The sequence below is a fragment of the Molossus molossus genome, unplaced genomic scaffold (genome assembly GCF_014108415.1).
Source record: "Molossus molossus isolate mMolMol1 unplaced genomic scaffold, mMolMol1.p scaffold_m16_p_10, whole genome shotgun sequence".
Taxonomy (NCBI): Eukaryota; Metazoa; Chordata; class Mammalia; order Chiroptera; family Molossidae; genus Molossus; species Molossus molossus.
Genome location: NW_023425345.1, coordinates 75,676,588 through 75,693,345, shown reverse-complemented (window position 1 = coordinate 75,693,345; position 16,758 = coordinate 75,676,588). Strand labels below are relative to the sequence as shown.

At 38.0% G+C, this 16,758-nt stretch overlaps 1 protein-coding gene and 1 pseudogene across 1 annotated transcript; both read left to right on the top strand.

The window, feature by feature from the left end:
* Positions 1-246: 246 nt before the first annotated feature.
* LOC118623760 (olfactory receptor 6C76-like) lies at positions 247-1,188 on the top strand. The gene has a single exon (XM_036251539.1). It carries the CDS (start codon positions 247-249, stop codon positions 1,186-1,188), a length of 942 nt encoding a protein of 313 aa, XP_036107432.1.
* Positions 1,189-9,669: 8,481 nt separating this feature from the next.
* LOC118623759 lies at positions 9,670-10,574 on the top strand (annotated as a pseudogene).
* Positions 10,575-16,758: the final 6,184 nt, after the last annotated feature.

Genomic DNA, 16,758 nt, shown 5'->3' with positions numbered 1-16,758 from the left:
CTATCAAATAACTCACTTAATATTAAATGACTAGTGATCTACAAGATAGATACTAGGTATAACTTTCTTTGTCCTGGCTCACATATATTTTCAGAATTCAGTAAAACTTGGTATCTAATTTATTGGCCTATTATATTATATATTTCATAAGCCAGAAGAGATGATTTTTAAAAAATTAATTCTGTACTCACTAAATCATTGTTTTTTCTTTGCATTTACAGATGTGGAGAAAATAAGCAATACGAAATGAAAAATCAAACATCTGCGAAAGAGTTCATTCTTCTGGGATTAACAGATGATCCAGAGCTAAATGTTTTGATTTTTCTATTTCTTTTTTTCACGTATATACTGAGTATAACTGGAAACATGACAATTATCAGCCTTACTTTGATAGATCCGCACCTCAAAACCCCCATGTATTTTTTCCTAAGGAATTTCTCTTTTCTAGAAATCTTATTTACAACAGTTTGTATTCCTAGATTTCTGGTCAGCATTCTAACAGGGGATATGACCATTTCCTATAATTCTTGCATGGCCCAGGTATTTTTCCTCATTCTCCTTGGTGCAACAGAATTTTTCCTTTTGACTGTTATGTCCTATGATCGGTATGTGGCTATCTGTAAGCCACTGCATTACACAGTAATAATGAATAGCAGAATCTGCAACCAGCTTGTAATTAGCTCTTGGCTAGCTGGATTTCTCATTATCTTTCCACCTGTTATCATGGGACTTCAACTGGATTTCTGTGACTCCAACATTATTGACCACTTCACCTGTGACTCTTCTCCTATGCTATTGATCTCCTGCACAGACACAGCATTCCTAGAGCTCATAGCATTTTTTCTGGCACTATTTACGCTCATGTTAACCTTAATATTAGTGATTCTTTCCTATGTTTTCATCCTTAAAACAGTTCTGAGAATTCCCTCTGCTGAGCAAAGAAAAAAGGCTTTTTCCACTTGCTCCTCACACATGATTGTTGTCTCTATTTCTTATGGAAGTTGCATTTTCATGTATGTCAAAACTTCAGCAAAAGACGGAGTGGCTTTGACCAAGGGTATAGCAGTGCTCAACACCTCTGTTGCTCCAATGCTAAATCCATTTATTTACTCCTTAAGAAACCAGCAGGTAAAGCAGTCCTTTAAGAACATGGTCAGAAAATGCCTCTCAAATAAATTTTCTTCATAAAGAAATTTATGGTCTGAACTTTATTTAAATGGAAGCTTATGCCTAACAAAATATTAATATTAGTATATGTCTCCATCTACTACTATATACTAGTTCTTTTTCCTTCAAGTTTTATTCTCTATTTATATCATTTTGGCCTCACTTGACTCAACTATCTTTTTAAATATACATGCCCAGAAAATTTTCTGAGCATGAGTAATTTGATGTTACATAGATGAGAATGACATTTAAAAATAAAATTAAGCTAGAACTTAATTTTTAAAATCATTGAAGAACTTTCCCTTTGGACACTAATCAAAAGCCAAATACAAGTTATCATCAAGGAATTCTAAAAAAAATATTTCTTCTAGTGGATAGGCAGAGAGAATTAAAATAAGATTTTTTTGTAGGTAAAGTCTCCTTCTTCTAATGTCCTTATATTTGTCCTTGTATCTCCTGTGGCTTTTACATTATAAATGTTTATCTATGCTACTTGGAACATAGGTATTAATATCTTCATTGTCAATTGCATCTTTTAAGATTATAACATATCTTTCTGAATGCTTTTTCTGGATCAAATTTCAAAGTTTCTGTAAGACTCCAATACTCTCACCACAAAGCATCTTTAATAAACTACACTGATGATTGCTTCTAGCCCATTATTCGCTTTTAATTTATTGATGCTGTGCCTGTAGTTCATCTGAGATTCCCCTGGAAATAACCTGGAATGTCTTTAGTTTCCTAAGATCCGATATCCTCCCTTTTGACTTTTTGGCAATTAAAACCATACGCTTTCTATCTCCTAGATAGTTCTTATGTTTTCTGGTATACCAATGATACCCTAAAATATTTGTCAGTGTTTGCATGGTTTAATTATATATTTCTTTCAGAATTTTTGTGGACATTAGAGGATGTGGATTTAAGTGTGTTTGCTCTGTTCAAATCTTGACAAACATCTTTCTTATACAAATTTCTTAATTATAGTTCTACACTTAAAAGAATAAAACTGGCCCTGGCCGGTTTGGCTCAGCGGTTAGAGCATCAGCCTGCGGTCTACAGAGACCCAGGTTCGGTTCCTGCTAAGGGCATGTACCTTGGCTGCAGTTTGTCCCCGGCCCTGGTTGGGTCGTGTGGGTGGCGGCCACTTGATGTGTCCCTTTCACATCGATGTTTCTCTCTCTTCCTCTCTCTCCTTCCCGCTCTATCTGAGTGAAAAATGGAAAAATGTCCTCGGGTGAGGATTAAAAAAATAAATAAATAAATAAAAATAAAAGAATAAAACTGCATTTAATATTCATCCATTTGCTTCTTTCCTATCTTCTTTCACAAGATATGCATGGAATATATAAGATCATTTAATTTACCATCAGGACACTCTTCCTTAATATTCATTTAAGTTCTCAGTGCTTGGATTCTCTCTTTTTACTTTTAAAATATGATGTCTTCTGACAAGTGCTTACAGAAACTGAGTTACACTTCATCAAAAACAGGTAAAAATTAACAAAGTATTGGAGAGTAATAATGTCTAAAATATCAATATAATATTTATATTTTTCTTAACAAGAACACTTGATACATCTGTTTGTACAAAGTGTTTTTGCTCAATTTGATAGTAACTTCAGTGAGAATTGATAAGTATAATGGACTCTCTTATTAGGCAGTATATAGTGTATTTTCTTGTTATTCCAGAATTATGGGTTTTTTCTCTCTTTGCATTACAAGGCTTTTCATTTTTCCAGTTGTTGCTTTGGGGCTTCTACATAAGTCCAAATACTTGCTTTGCATCTATTGATAGAGACATTACTCAAGCAATCTAGTACTCAATCAAGTCCAGGTTCTTCAATGTATATGGGCAGAGAGAAATAGTGTGCTAGTAAGTGTTTAACAACCAGTTATCAGAAAAAAATACATAGACATATTATAAATTTTATAAATATAATTTACAAATAATAAAATGTACAATAAACTTTATTGGAAATTCTATATACCCAATAGATTTTCACAGAACTATTTCATTGATTTTTATTAATTACATATGCAAAACCAACCTATGTTTACAATTCGACCAGTTTGACAAATGTAGTTGAACTTAACACTATGTAGTTGAATTTAGCTCTCAAATGAACAAGTACAGTTAGATGTTTCAATACACTAAATTACTTATAGAACAAATTTTTGGGGAAAAAAAACAAAAAACAGGTAAGGATATGGAAGACTTCCACAACATTATGAACCAAATTAATCTAATTGATATATTTAGAATATTCCACCCAACATCAACAGAATACTCATTTTTTCCAGTATCTCACAAAATATGAAAAGGAATAATAAAAATCAATGTGTAAGTCAATGAATTGGAAATCAAGAAACTAAATTTAAAAATTAATGAAACCAATCATGACTACTTATGGTCACAAAAGATGTGACTTTGAGTGGTAAACACACTATGTAATATACAGGTGATATATCATAGAAATGTAAAACCTATATAATTTTATCAACAAATGTCACCCCCAATATACTTAATTAAAAATCAATCAATGAAATAAAACTTAAAAAAAAAAAGAAAGTAAGTGCCCTGGTCGGTTTGGTTCAGCGGTTAGAGCATCAGCCTATGGTCCAGAGAGACTGGGGTTCAATTCCTGCTAAGGGCACGTACCTCGGTTGCACTTTGTCCCCGGTCCTGGTTGGGTCATGCGGGTGGCAACCACTCGATGTGTCCCTTTCACATTGATATCTCTCTCTCTCTCTCTCTCTCTCTCTCTCTCTCTCTCTCTCTCTTTCTCTCTCTCTCTCCCTCCCTCCCTCCCACTCTATCTCAACAAAAAATGGAAAAATGTCCTCGGGTGAGGATAAAACAAAAAAAAAAAGAAAGAAAGCAAAAAAATTCAAATTGAGTTGAATATACTGAGTATATTCACTGTTCAAAGATCAGACTTTCCTGGCTAATGTTGGCAGAAGAGTGAGATAAATTCTCCAGATAGACTGATGCTATTAGGCTTTCTCTTGTCTCTAGCACTGCCTGATATAATGAGAGCACTGTTTACCATAATCATTACCTTCTGCCCTATAAATGCTTCAATTATACAAGCTAAAAGCTATTATTTTAACTTATCATGGTAGAGGATAGACCACGTGGTCAGGTAGTCAATCCATGACACCATTAATCAAAGCCTAAAATCCATTATGCTAATGACGTAACTAAAATTAAAGTATAAATTACCCAATCTTGGGTCACACATTTTATCTATTCTATCAAAATATAAATATGCAAGTATTTATTTCAAGAAATTTGTAATACTTTGCTAAATCACTAAAGATGCATGGTCTTCTACAAAGAGAATCTCAGCTATACTCAAAAGTATACTTCTTCGTCTTTGTTTGTGCTATATAATCACCTAGTTGGGAATTTCTTTTAGGTGTCCATTAAATATTACCTCCTACTTCCAGTAAAGATGGTGGTGTAGATAAACACAGCACTTGCCTCCTCCTACAACCACATCAAAATTATAACTAATCTGCAATGCAACCATCATTCAGAACTGCCTGACGTCAAGCTGAATGCAAGTCCTACAACTACGAAATTAAAGAAACAGAAGCAGCCACATCCATCAATACTGGTAGGAGGGGCGGAGGCACAGATAGGCTGGTCCCTCACCCACGTGTGGCGGATAAAAATCAGGAAGATACCTTGGGCTGGGAAGGTCCTCCTGAGTGGTGAGGGGTTCCCCTCCCACACCAGGCACTGAACTCAGAGTTTCAGTGCCAGGAAGAGAAGTCTCCATCACTTGTGGCTCGAAAAACCAGCGGGAACTGAAGCAGAGGGAGGCTGCGGCTGCTGACCCCCACACAGTTGTTCTTAAAGGGCCTGCACACTGACTTACTCGAAAGTGCTCCCTGTAAGCTTGTAGGGGAGATAGCTTGAGGGGAGCCAGAGATATACAGGGAAGAGCTGAGCTGTTTGACCTCAGGACAAAAGCTGGAGAGGCGGCTTTCTTCTGGACAGACTTGCTGGGGGAGGCTGATGTTCCTTTGGTGAGCCCTTGCCTGGGGCAGGCACAGGGCCACCATATCTGGGACTCCAGCAACCTGGTTCACATTGTTTGCCCCGCCTTTGTGATTTCCTCAGGCCCTGCCCCACCCAACTTTTGGGTCCACCCAAGCTGTTTCTAAAGGCTTTACAATAGGATTGGCCTGTCTTCAATCCTGCTTCAGAGTTTCCTAAAATCTCTCAAACAAGCAGCATCTGGTCTTAGCGAGTCCCATTCTGCTCAATAAGTGGCCCCAGGCCTGGACTAGAAGCAGCCAGCCTTGGTTCACAACTTGGCTTTTCCTGGGTACCTCCAAGCCCAGCACAAAAAGCAGCGACGGTCAGATCACATTGTAGCTTAAGCCTGGTGGCCCTGCATAGAACACAGGCAGTGGCTGACCTTGTTTCAGAGTCAGAACACCCAGTGGACAGCTCCAGACCACATCAAAACACCACCACCCAACCACCTCCACAAGTGACACACTCAATGAGTGAACTCACTGGGTACCAGAGCCCTGATGAAGTAAGTCTTGCTCTGTGTGGTGAGCCCCTACACAGCTGATCCTCCAAGGTAGTCAGAGGCCAGAGGTCAGTGGGCACAGCCAATCCTTGCAGCTGATCAGCCTCATTAAATCCCTCCCATTGACGTGCCAACAGCAATCAAGACTCAATTACAACAGAAGGATGTACAGTCCACACTAAGAGTGCACCTCAAGGGCCCAGCTAGGGGGATCAGGGAGACTTTGCCACTGGATCCTACAGGACACCTACAACAATAGGCCACCCTACGAAGCCTAGGAGACATAGCAACTCTACCTAATACATAGAAATTATTACAGGGAAGCAGCCAAAATAAAGACATAAAGAAACATGTCCCAAATGAAAAAAAAAAGACCAAAACTCCAGGAAAAGAATTAAACAAAATGGAGATAAGCAATCAATCAGATGCAGAGTTCAGAAAATAAATTATAAGGTTGCTCAAGGAACTTGGTGAGACATTCAAGGAACTTAGTGAGACCTTCAAGGGACTTAAGGAGACCTCCAAGGAACTTAGTAAGAACATCAACAACATAAAAAAGGACCAGTCAGAAATGAAGGATGCACTAACTAAAATAAAGAATAATTTACAGGGAATCAACAGTAGAGTAGGTAAAGTCAAGAAGCATACCATCAATTTGGAATATAAGGAAGTAAAAAACATCCAACCAGAACAGCAAAAAGAAAAACAAATCCAAAAAATGAGGATAGTGTAAGGAGCCTCTGGGACAACTTCAGGCATGCCACCATTTGTATCATTGGGGTGCCAGAAGGAGAAGAGACAGAATAAGAAATTGAAAACCTATTTGAAACAATAATTACAGAAAACTTCCCTAACTTGGTGAAGGAAACAGACATACAAGTCTAGGAAGCACAAAGAGTCCCAAACAAGAAGAACCCAAAGAGGTCCACACCAAGATACATCATCATCAAAATTCCAAAGGTTAAATACAAAGAGGGAATCTTAAAAGCAGTAAGAGAAAAGCAGTCTATAACCTACAAAGGAGCTCCCATAAGACTGTCAGACAATTTTTCAAAAGAAACTTTGCCAGCCAGAAAGGAGTGGCAAGAGATACTCAAGGTGATGAAAAGCAATAACCTACAACCAAGACTACTCTATCCTGCAAAGCTATCATTTAGAATCGATGGACATATCGTTTCCCAGACAAGAAAAATCTAAAGGAGTTCATTACCACCAAACCAGTATTATATGAAATGTTGAAGGATCTTCTTGAAGGAGAAGAAGAACAAAAATATGAACAATAAAATGGCAAATAATACATTTCTATCAACAATTGAATCTACAAACAAAATGAGCAAGCAGAACAAAAACAGACTCATAGATACTGAGAACTTTTTGTTGCTTGCCGGACCGGGGGGGGGGGGGGGTCTGGGGGAATGGGTGAAAAAGATGAAGGAATTAAGAAGTACAAATTGGTTGTTAGACTGATAAACCTCAAAGGGAAGGGGGGAAGGAGGGCGGAATGAGATAAACCAAAGAACTTCTATGCATGTACGCATAAACAATAGATACTGACAACAGTGTGTTGAAGGCTAGAGGAGGGCGGGATTGGGAAGGAGGGGGTTAATGGGAAAAAAAGGGGGGACATCTGTCATACATTCAACAATAAAGATGAATTTAAAAAATATTACCTCCTAATTTATGTTTTCTCATTGATATTTACAAGAGAGCCAAGGAGAGTCTCTCTTCTTTAAAATAATAATCAGAGGAAATATTTGAAAAATGCTCAAGGAAGTGATAATTTTTTCATCAGTCATTCCCTCTCCTTCTTGCAAATTCTAATATTTTAGGTAGAATTCTATATTCCTCCAATACTTAATGGCTTCCAAGGGAACCCAGTAAAAAGTGTTGCCAACAGTGGGGCAAAAAGGGGAAACATCTGTAACAAAAATAAATTAATTAATTTTTTTAAAGTGTTGCCAAAATTAATTGCATTATAGCTGCATTAATTTTTCTGTCTCCAAAGAGATTTCTATAATGTTTCCTTAAAAACAAACTCTTCTATAATATTATACTCAAAACTACATAAAGTGTGACTGTTTCTTTTGGGTATAAGATTTTTTGAAAACCTATTAACCAATATCAAAAAAAATCATAAAATACATGATAAATTCCAAAACAAAATATTTTTGGAAATATGCTCATTATATTTTCTCATCTTCACATATTGACTTTTTGATTGAGATATGGATAGTTTAGGACAAGGAGGATTCTGAACAAAATCTTTAAATTTAAAATACCAAGTGTACAAAAGTGAATTAGTTTTATAAAATATGTAAGTATTAAGGAATCATTTTCTATCTAAAAGTGTTTCTCTTATTATAAATATGTAATCAGAAAAATATTTAAGTATAAACTATTGCTTGATTCCACCAGGGATTATCATAAAAGTAAGTCTATTTTATCTTTATTCATCTTGTTCATTTATCTTTCTAAAGCATAGATCAACAATTTCTCTTATGATGCATTTCAACAATTTTGAAATGCATCATAGGGCATTTTGTCAATTCTCGAATTATTTGCCAAACCTATACCTTCCAAAATTTACCTAAAGTTCCCATTTTGTTGATGCACACTGCTTCTGGTATCCTTATGTCAGGATTGACTAATTCAGAATAATTGATTCACGAATGCAGAGTTAAGCCTATATAGCTAAAGAAATCTCTGGATTTGGGGAACAGTTCTAATCTGGGTTACATATACATTATTCAATCACCATTTATTCTTTAATTAATCAAATAAAATTGAATCAGAAAATGTGTTAAGCACTAAGAATATTGCAGTAGAAGATAGACCTGAATGCTAACCTATCTACATATACTGCTTATGTAACTTTGGAAAAGTTATGTAATCCTTCAGTACCTCAGTTTCCTCATTTGCAAAAGGAGACTCTTAACTGGGACACAAGTTAAAGGCTATTTAAATCTTTAGTATGATATAAATAATAATGAATATAACAATAATAACAATAATAAAACTCACTGTATTTTCTTATAAAATTAATTATTGCTGTTATTATTTTCTTCCTTCCAATGTATTTCCTTTCTTCATCACATCATCTAAGACTACAGTTTGGTAAACAGAAAATTAATCTAATTATTATTTTGGCAAGCTGAGCTTGATAAAGGCTGTCATGTAACAACTTTCTAAAATAATTATTTAATCTTACAGGGACTATTCTGATTTCTTTTATTGTTTATATGACTGAATATATTTAAAAACTTAAAATTGAATTTTACATTAAAATGTTTAGTAATAAGGTCTGGCATTGTGTTGTGCAAATGTTAGTCAAAAAGAAGCAAATAGGGTCAATTTTGACTAAAAGCAAATGGGAATGTATTTCAATGAATTTCCCATAGGTATAAGTATTTTCTGCTTCATTTTTACCATAAATAGAAACCAAGACATATTTAGAAAAAGATTGCATTTTGACTCAATAATAAGTTTCCCACTGGCAAAATTAGCAAAAAGGATTTTATGGATATTAAGCTTCTAAAAATACTACGTGCTTTAATAACTTGCTTAGTCTTCCCAAATGAATTACTTCCACAAAGAAGTAAACTAAGTATTTATTATTATTACCCATTTTTTACTTTAAAACAACAACTTTCTCTGTGTTAAGTAATCAAAAATATATAACAGAAGTATAAGAGCTGTGATTAAATTCTAAGATTTTTAAGTAATAAAAGGAAATTATTGGTATGAGTTGGCAATTTTGATAAATAACTATGTTGTAACTTTTTGTTAATGCATGTTTTACTTGTTCTTTGTGCAGAATAAGAACACTACAAATGCATTTTAAATCATATCAGAAGTTGACATCCATGATTATTTTAACCTATAGACCTAAGAATTTAGAGTTTACCCATGCCAAATTAAGACATCACTTGGAGAATTCATTCTTCCAGGACTTATGGATGACAGAGTTACAAGCTGTGATATTCTTTTTACATACTTACTGAATGTAACTGGAAACCTGACCATCAATCATCATGTTAACACTATCAAATGTTAGTTTGAAGATTCCCATGTACTTCTTTCTCAGGAGTTTCTTTTTCTTAGAAATTTAATTCAAAACAATCTATATTCCCAGGTTTCTGGTCTGCATCACTATAGGACACACAACCATTTTCTATAATGCTCATGTGACACAAGCATTTTTTGTTTTTTAATCTTTCTGGGCTCCGCAGTTTTTTCTTCTGGCTGTAATGTCCTATGATCACTATGTGGCTATCTGCAAACCTCACAACTATCATGAGTAACAAAGTTTGCAACCAGCTCCTGGCAGGCTGGTTTCCTCATTATCTGTACCTCTGTGATTATGGGCCTCCAACTGGATTTCTGTGACTTGACCATATTGACTACCTTTCTTCTATGCTGCCGATTGCTTGCACAGACACTGAGTTTCTAGAGTTACCGGCATTTTTCTTAGCAGTAGTCACATTCATGGTAACTTTGGCCTTGGTGATTCTCTTACATACTCATCCTTTGAACAATTTTGAAGATCCCCTCTGCCCAGCAAGGGGAAAAGGCCATTTCCACTTGTGCCTCCCATACAATTGTGGTTTCCATTTCTTATGGGAGTTGCATTTTCATGAATGTAAAAATATCTGAAAAAGATGTTTAAGCAAAGGGGTAGCAGTACTTAAACCCACTGTTGCTCCCTTGCTGAATCCTTTTATTTATACCTTAAGGAACCAGCAGGTGAAACAGGCCTTTAGGGATTTCACCAAAAAGATCAAACACTACATGATAAAATCTGTAACTGAAACCACAAATAAACCACACACAAATACAAACCATTGTTCTAGGTGGTAGATATACACAAGGGAATACAGCATGTAAAAGTGTGAGCAATTGTGAGGAAACATAAATTAAAAAGTCAACATAACAGAAAAATAAATTACCTAGTACTTTAATAGTTGGTGGAAAATGCTATGAAAAATAAAACTGAAATACATTAAGAAAATAGGGGGAGAATTTAAATTATATTAGGTGGTCAGAGACTTGAAAATCATTTTATAGCTTTTGTAAATTTCATTTTTCTATATTCAAATGTATTTCTCTGTATTCTTTACCTGTTTTATTTTCTGTAATTTTCCCAAGTCCATATACCCATCTATTTCACACATTTAAAACATAAAGTGATTGTGAGGTGTGACTTTAAATAAGTATTGGTCTTTACTTTCAAAAGATAAATACCAAGCTCTAAATAACCTGTTTAAATCCTACATCAAAATAAATGATGCAAAATAAAATGCACCAAACCAGATTTAATGAGTGGAATGGAACTTAATGTCAAGCCTTAGAAACTATGCTTTATGATCACATCTAGCAATGGGCTTTGTTTCCTCTATACTCTTATTTCCTCATTCTATTGAATCTGATATTCACAATCTGTATGGGGGGGGGGAATAGCTGTATAGGGAAAAACACAATTATCTCCTAATATGAAAATGGATTATTTGGAGCTATCTGGTTACTTTCCCACCAACTCTGCTCCACCAGAAATATTTATCTATATCTTTTTGGGTTACATACCTCTTATTAAACAATAAACTTGAATTACGAGAGGCTGCAGCTATTGGGTAGGCTGATCTCTTGTTAGTGCTATAAAAAAGGTTATTAGGAATGGCTACTTTCATACTACAAGCAGTGACTATTATTAAATATATCATATTATCAGAAAATAGAGAGTGGGAAATCATAAAAACTCAGTCATTGAAGTTAGTGAATATTAATGAAAAAATTTTACACACCTATTTAACATGAACATAAGGACCAGAGAACACATTTTATTAGTACTCAAATAGAATAGGGAAGTTCAAAGACAAATCACTTGCCTTTGCTATTTTCAAACAATCACTCTATTTAATTAGTAGGACTGAGAATATAAGAAGATAAACACAATATGAAAATTAACAAAAATAAAGAAAATAGTGGTTGATGCAAATCCTAATTACTAAAAAGAAAAAAACTTTTGCAATTATAATATTATAAAGACTCACGGTCAAGATGGTGGTATAGGTAAATAGAGTACTCACCTCCTCCCACAACCACATCAAAATTATAACTAAACTACAGAACAGCCATCATTCAGAACTGTCTGAAACCAAGCTAAATGGAAGTCTTACAACTTCAAAATTAAAGAAGAAGTCACATCAAAACTGGTAAGAGGGGCGGAGGCGCAGACGGGCTGGTCCCACACCCACATGTGGCCGATAAAAATCAGGAGGATACCTCGGCTGGGAAAGTCTTCCCTGAGCAGTGAGGGGTCCCAGTCCCACAGGAGGCTCCCAGCTCAAAGTTCCAGTGCCAGGAAGAGAAGTCCCCATGACTTCTGGCTGTAAAACCAGCGGAAACTGAGGCAAAGGGAGACTGAGGCTTCTTGAGTCCCAGGCAGTTCCTCTTAAAAGGCCCATGCACAGACTTACTCAGATTCGCTCCCTCTGAGCTCCAGCACAAGGGAGGCAGCTTGAAACACACCAGAGACATACAGGGAAGAACTGAGTTATTTGGCATTGGGCTGAGAGCTGGAGTAGCAGCTTTCTTCTGGAGGAGGCCGTTGTTCCTTTGGTGAGCCCTTCCTCCACAGAGCATCCAGACATGCCCCATATCTGGAACTCCACCAACCTGACTCACACTGTTTGCCCCTCCTTAGCATGCTCCACCCAACTTTCTGGGCCACCCACGCTGTTTCCAGTGGCTTTACCATAGAATTGGCCTATCTTGGATCCTGCTCCGGGTTTTTCTAAATTCTCTCAAACAAGCAGCATCTGGCCTCAGGGAGCCCCATACCTCTTGCTAAGTGGTCCCAAGCCTGGCACAAGAAGCAACCAACCTTGGTTTACAGTTGGGCTTTGACTAGGCATCTTCAAGCCCAACCCATGAAGCAACCATCTGCAGAACTCTTTGTAGCTTATGTCTGGTGGCCTAAGTAGAACACAGACAGTAGCTGACCTTGCCCTAGAGCCATCACAAACAGTGGATAGCTTCAGGCCACGTTGAAGCACCACCACTCAACCACCTCCACAAGTGACACACTCAAGAAGTAGACTCAGTGAGTATCAGAGCACTGCTGAGGTAAGACTTGCTGTGTGTGGTGGGCCCCTGCACACCTGACCCTCAAAGGTAGTCATAGGTCAGTGGACACGGCCAGTCCTTGCAGCTGATCAGCCTGAGTAAATCCTTCCCATTGACATGCCAACAGCAATCAAGACTCAATTACAACAGAGGGGTGGACCGTCCTCACTAGGGATGCACCTCGAAGGCCCAGCTGGGGTGAGCAGGGAGGCTGTGCCACTGGACCCTACAGAACACCTACTACAATAGCCTACCCTACAAAGCCTAGGAGTCATAGAAACTCTACCTAATACATAGAAATAAACACAGGGAGGCAGCCAAATGACTAGACAGAGAAACATTACCCAAATGAAAGAACAGAACAAAATTCTAGGGAAAAAAAACAAAATGAAATGGAGGTAAGCAATCTAACAGATGCAGAGTTCAAAACACTGGTTATAAGGATACCCAAGGAATTTATTGAGGACCTCAAGAGCCTTAAAAAGTACCAGTCAGAAATTAAGGAGGCATTAACTAAATGAAGAATAATTTATAGGGAATCAATAGTAGAGTAGGTGAAGAAAAAATTTATAGGATGTAGTGTTAATTAGGAAATTAGGCAACGGGTAATCTAAATATATACTTTAACTATAGAAGGAAGCACTGAAAATAAACAAAGTTCTAAGAAGGAAACCATCAATTTGGAATACAAAGAAGAAAGAAAAAAAACACCCACTCAGAACCTCAAAAAGAAAAAAGGATAGTGTAAGGAATCTCTGTGACAACTTTAAATGTACCTACATTCACATCATGGGGATGCCAGAAGGAGAAGAGAGAGAGCAAGAAACTGAAAACCTATCTGAAACAATAATGGCCAAAAACTTCTCTAACTTGGTGAAGGAACCACATATACAAGTCCAGTAATCACAGAGAGGCCCAAACAAGATGAACCCAAAGAGGCCCACACCAAGACACATCATCATCAAAATGCAAAAGGTTAAAGACAAAGAGAGAATCTTAAAAGCATCAAGAGAAAAGCAGTTAATTACCTACAAGGGAGCTCCCATAAGACTGTCAGCTGATTTCTCAAAAAAAAAAAAAAAAAACTTTGCAGGCCAAAAGGGAGTGGCAAAAGATATTCAAAGTGATGAAAAGCAGGGACTTACAACCAAGATTACTCATTCCTACTCAGCTATCATTTAGAATCTATGGATATATAAATAATTTTCCAGACAAGAAAAAGCTAAAGGAGTTCATCACCACCAAACCAGTATTATATGAAATTTTGAAGGATCTTCTTGAAGAAGAAGATAAAAAATATGAACAATAAAGTGGCAATAAATACATATCTATTTACAATGGAATCAACAAACAAAATGAACAAGCAGAGCAGAAACAGACTCATAGATACAGAGAGCTTTTTGTTGGTTGCCAGATGAGAGGGAGGTAGGGGGATGTACAAAAATGGTGAAGGGAATAAAAAGTACAAATTGTTGTTAGACTGATGAACCTCAAAGGGAAGGGGGGTGGGGGGTGGAAGGAGATAAACCAAAGAATGCATATGCATATATACATAACCAGTGGACACAGACAATAGCCTGGCAAAGGCAGGAGAAGGGCAGGAGAGAGGAGGAGGGGGTCAATGGAGGAAACTGGAGGAGACATCTGTAATGTTTTCAACAATAAAGATAAGTTTAAAAATACCAATAATATAAAAATGCGAGACAAACATAAATATTATAAAGTTATAATACTCAAATACTAAGAAAACAGTAAAATTTTATAATTATATGGTAGTAATATAATTATGGTACTGTGTGCAATTATATAAAAATATTCTTACTTTAAAATTTATAGGATGTAGTTAGTGTTAATTAGGAAATTAGACAACAGGTAATCTAAATATATACTTTACCTATAGAAGGAAGCACTGAAAATAAACAAAGTTCTAAGAGCTATTCTTTCAAAACATTCCCAAGATTTTATTGTATTACATGTATAAACTTTAGATGCATAAACTATTTATTTTTAAATGTGTGTGTGTGAGTCCACAAACTGTAGTTTACTAAAGTATGTCAGAGTTCACTTACCAGAACACACAGTGCTGAAAACCTTCATAAACTGAATGACTAGGCTCTGCACTTTATACATGTTTTAAGTTTTTTTAATTATCTTTATTATTGAATTATAGATGCATCCATGGTTTTCTTCCATTGAACCCCTCCACCCTGCTCCTACCCCCACCCAGGCCTTTACCTCACTATTGTCTGTGTCCATTGGTTATGCATATATGTTATTTGTTTAATCTCTTCCTGTCCTTTGATACCTAAAGACAGAGTCTGTAATCCTATATTTTTATACAAAATTGGTATGGAGTAAATGATTAGGAAGAACCCTGGCTGAGTAGCCCAGTTGGTTAGAGCATCATCCAAATATGCCAAGGTGGTGGGTTTATCCCCAGTCAGGAAACATACTAGAATCAACCAATGAATGCATAAATAAGTGGAACAACAAATCGATGTTTCTCTCTCTCTCATTCTCTCTCCCTCTCTCTCTCTAAAAATCAATTAAAAATAATAAAAAGGAGAAAAAGATGGCGGCAAGCGGAACCTGAGGGAGGGTGAGTGTGTGAGAGAATGAGTGAGGGTGTGAGAGAGTGTGAGTGGACGCAAAGGTGGACGACCAAATCCCAGCAGTGCAGAGACTCAGAGCAGAAGGTTCCTGTGCTGTAGACTGGAGCAGCCAGCTACCTAGGTAAGCGACCCTTCAGGGCCCTTCTCCCTGCGTCGCAGGGAGGTCCCACCATTTTGGAAGATCCCGGGTCTTCCCTGGGAGAAGGCAGTGGGATCGGCTAGGATCCAGCCACCTGCGCCCACCAGCGCACCTGGCACCATCCGACCAGTGGATATTCTGTGTCAACATAGACCAGTGCACAGCAAAGGAGCTCCCAAGGTGTGGGTCACAGAAGCCAAAGACAGCCCAGAGCCTAGCACTATCTCCCATAGTAGCAGCCCAATCAGAGTTGAGATATACCCCCAGCAAAGAGGCTGGGGAGCAGACATCCATCCCCAGGCAACAGACCAGCAGCTGAGACCCATCCCCAAAAAATACAACCAAAGCTGAGCTGCAGTTGAGCCCCATGGGGCGGCAGCACTCCCCAGCCACCAGCAGCAGGACCTGGGGTTCCACAGAGGCCTGTGTGGTCCAGTAGCTCACAAGAGCAATGGCAAGCTGGAGCCCAAGAGAAACTGGTGCAATCCAGCTGCCCACCACGGGACCTGCAGGGTGTGGGGGCATCAGAGAGGCCTGTGTAACCCAGCAGGGACTCTGGGATCCAGTTACCTGCGGGACCTGCCAGGTGCTACAGCACCAGAGAGACCAGTGTGACCCAGCAGAGAGAGTGTGATCTAGTTACCCGGGGATCTGTGGGGTGCTGCAGCACCAGAGAGGCCAGTGCAACCCAGCAGGGACTGTGCCATCCATTTACTCAAGGGACCTGCAGGATGTTGAAGCACCAGAGAGGCCTGTGCGACCTAGCAGGGACTGTGCAATCCAGTTATCCCTGGGACCTGTGGGCTGCTGAAACACCAGAGAGGCCGGTGTGACCCTGCAGCCCATAACATAGGCATAGAGCCCAGTCCCCAAAGGGACTGCGCAATCCAGTTACCTGTAGGACCGGCAAGGTGCTGGGGCAGCAGACAGGCCTGTGTGACCCAACTGCACACATGATAGGCCTAGAGGATGTGAAAATGGAGGCGGAATGAATGGAGGTTACACAGACAATATCCCAGGACCAAATGAACATTACAACTAAAATAAACACAAATCCTCAGAGAAAAGCAGCAGGACAGGACCATATAACTAAGGATACTGGTAGGATCTGCAGAGGTGCTCGAGGGTGGCGGGCTAGGAGCCCACCAACTGCAGAAGTCATAGCTGT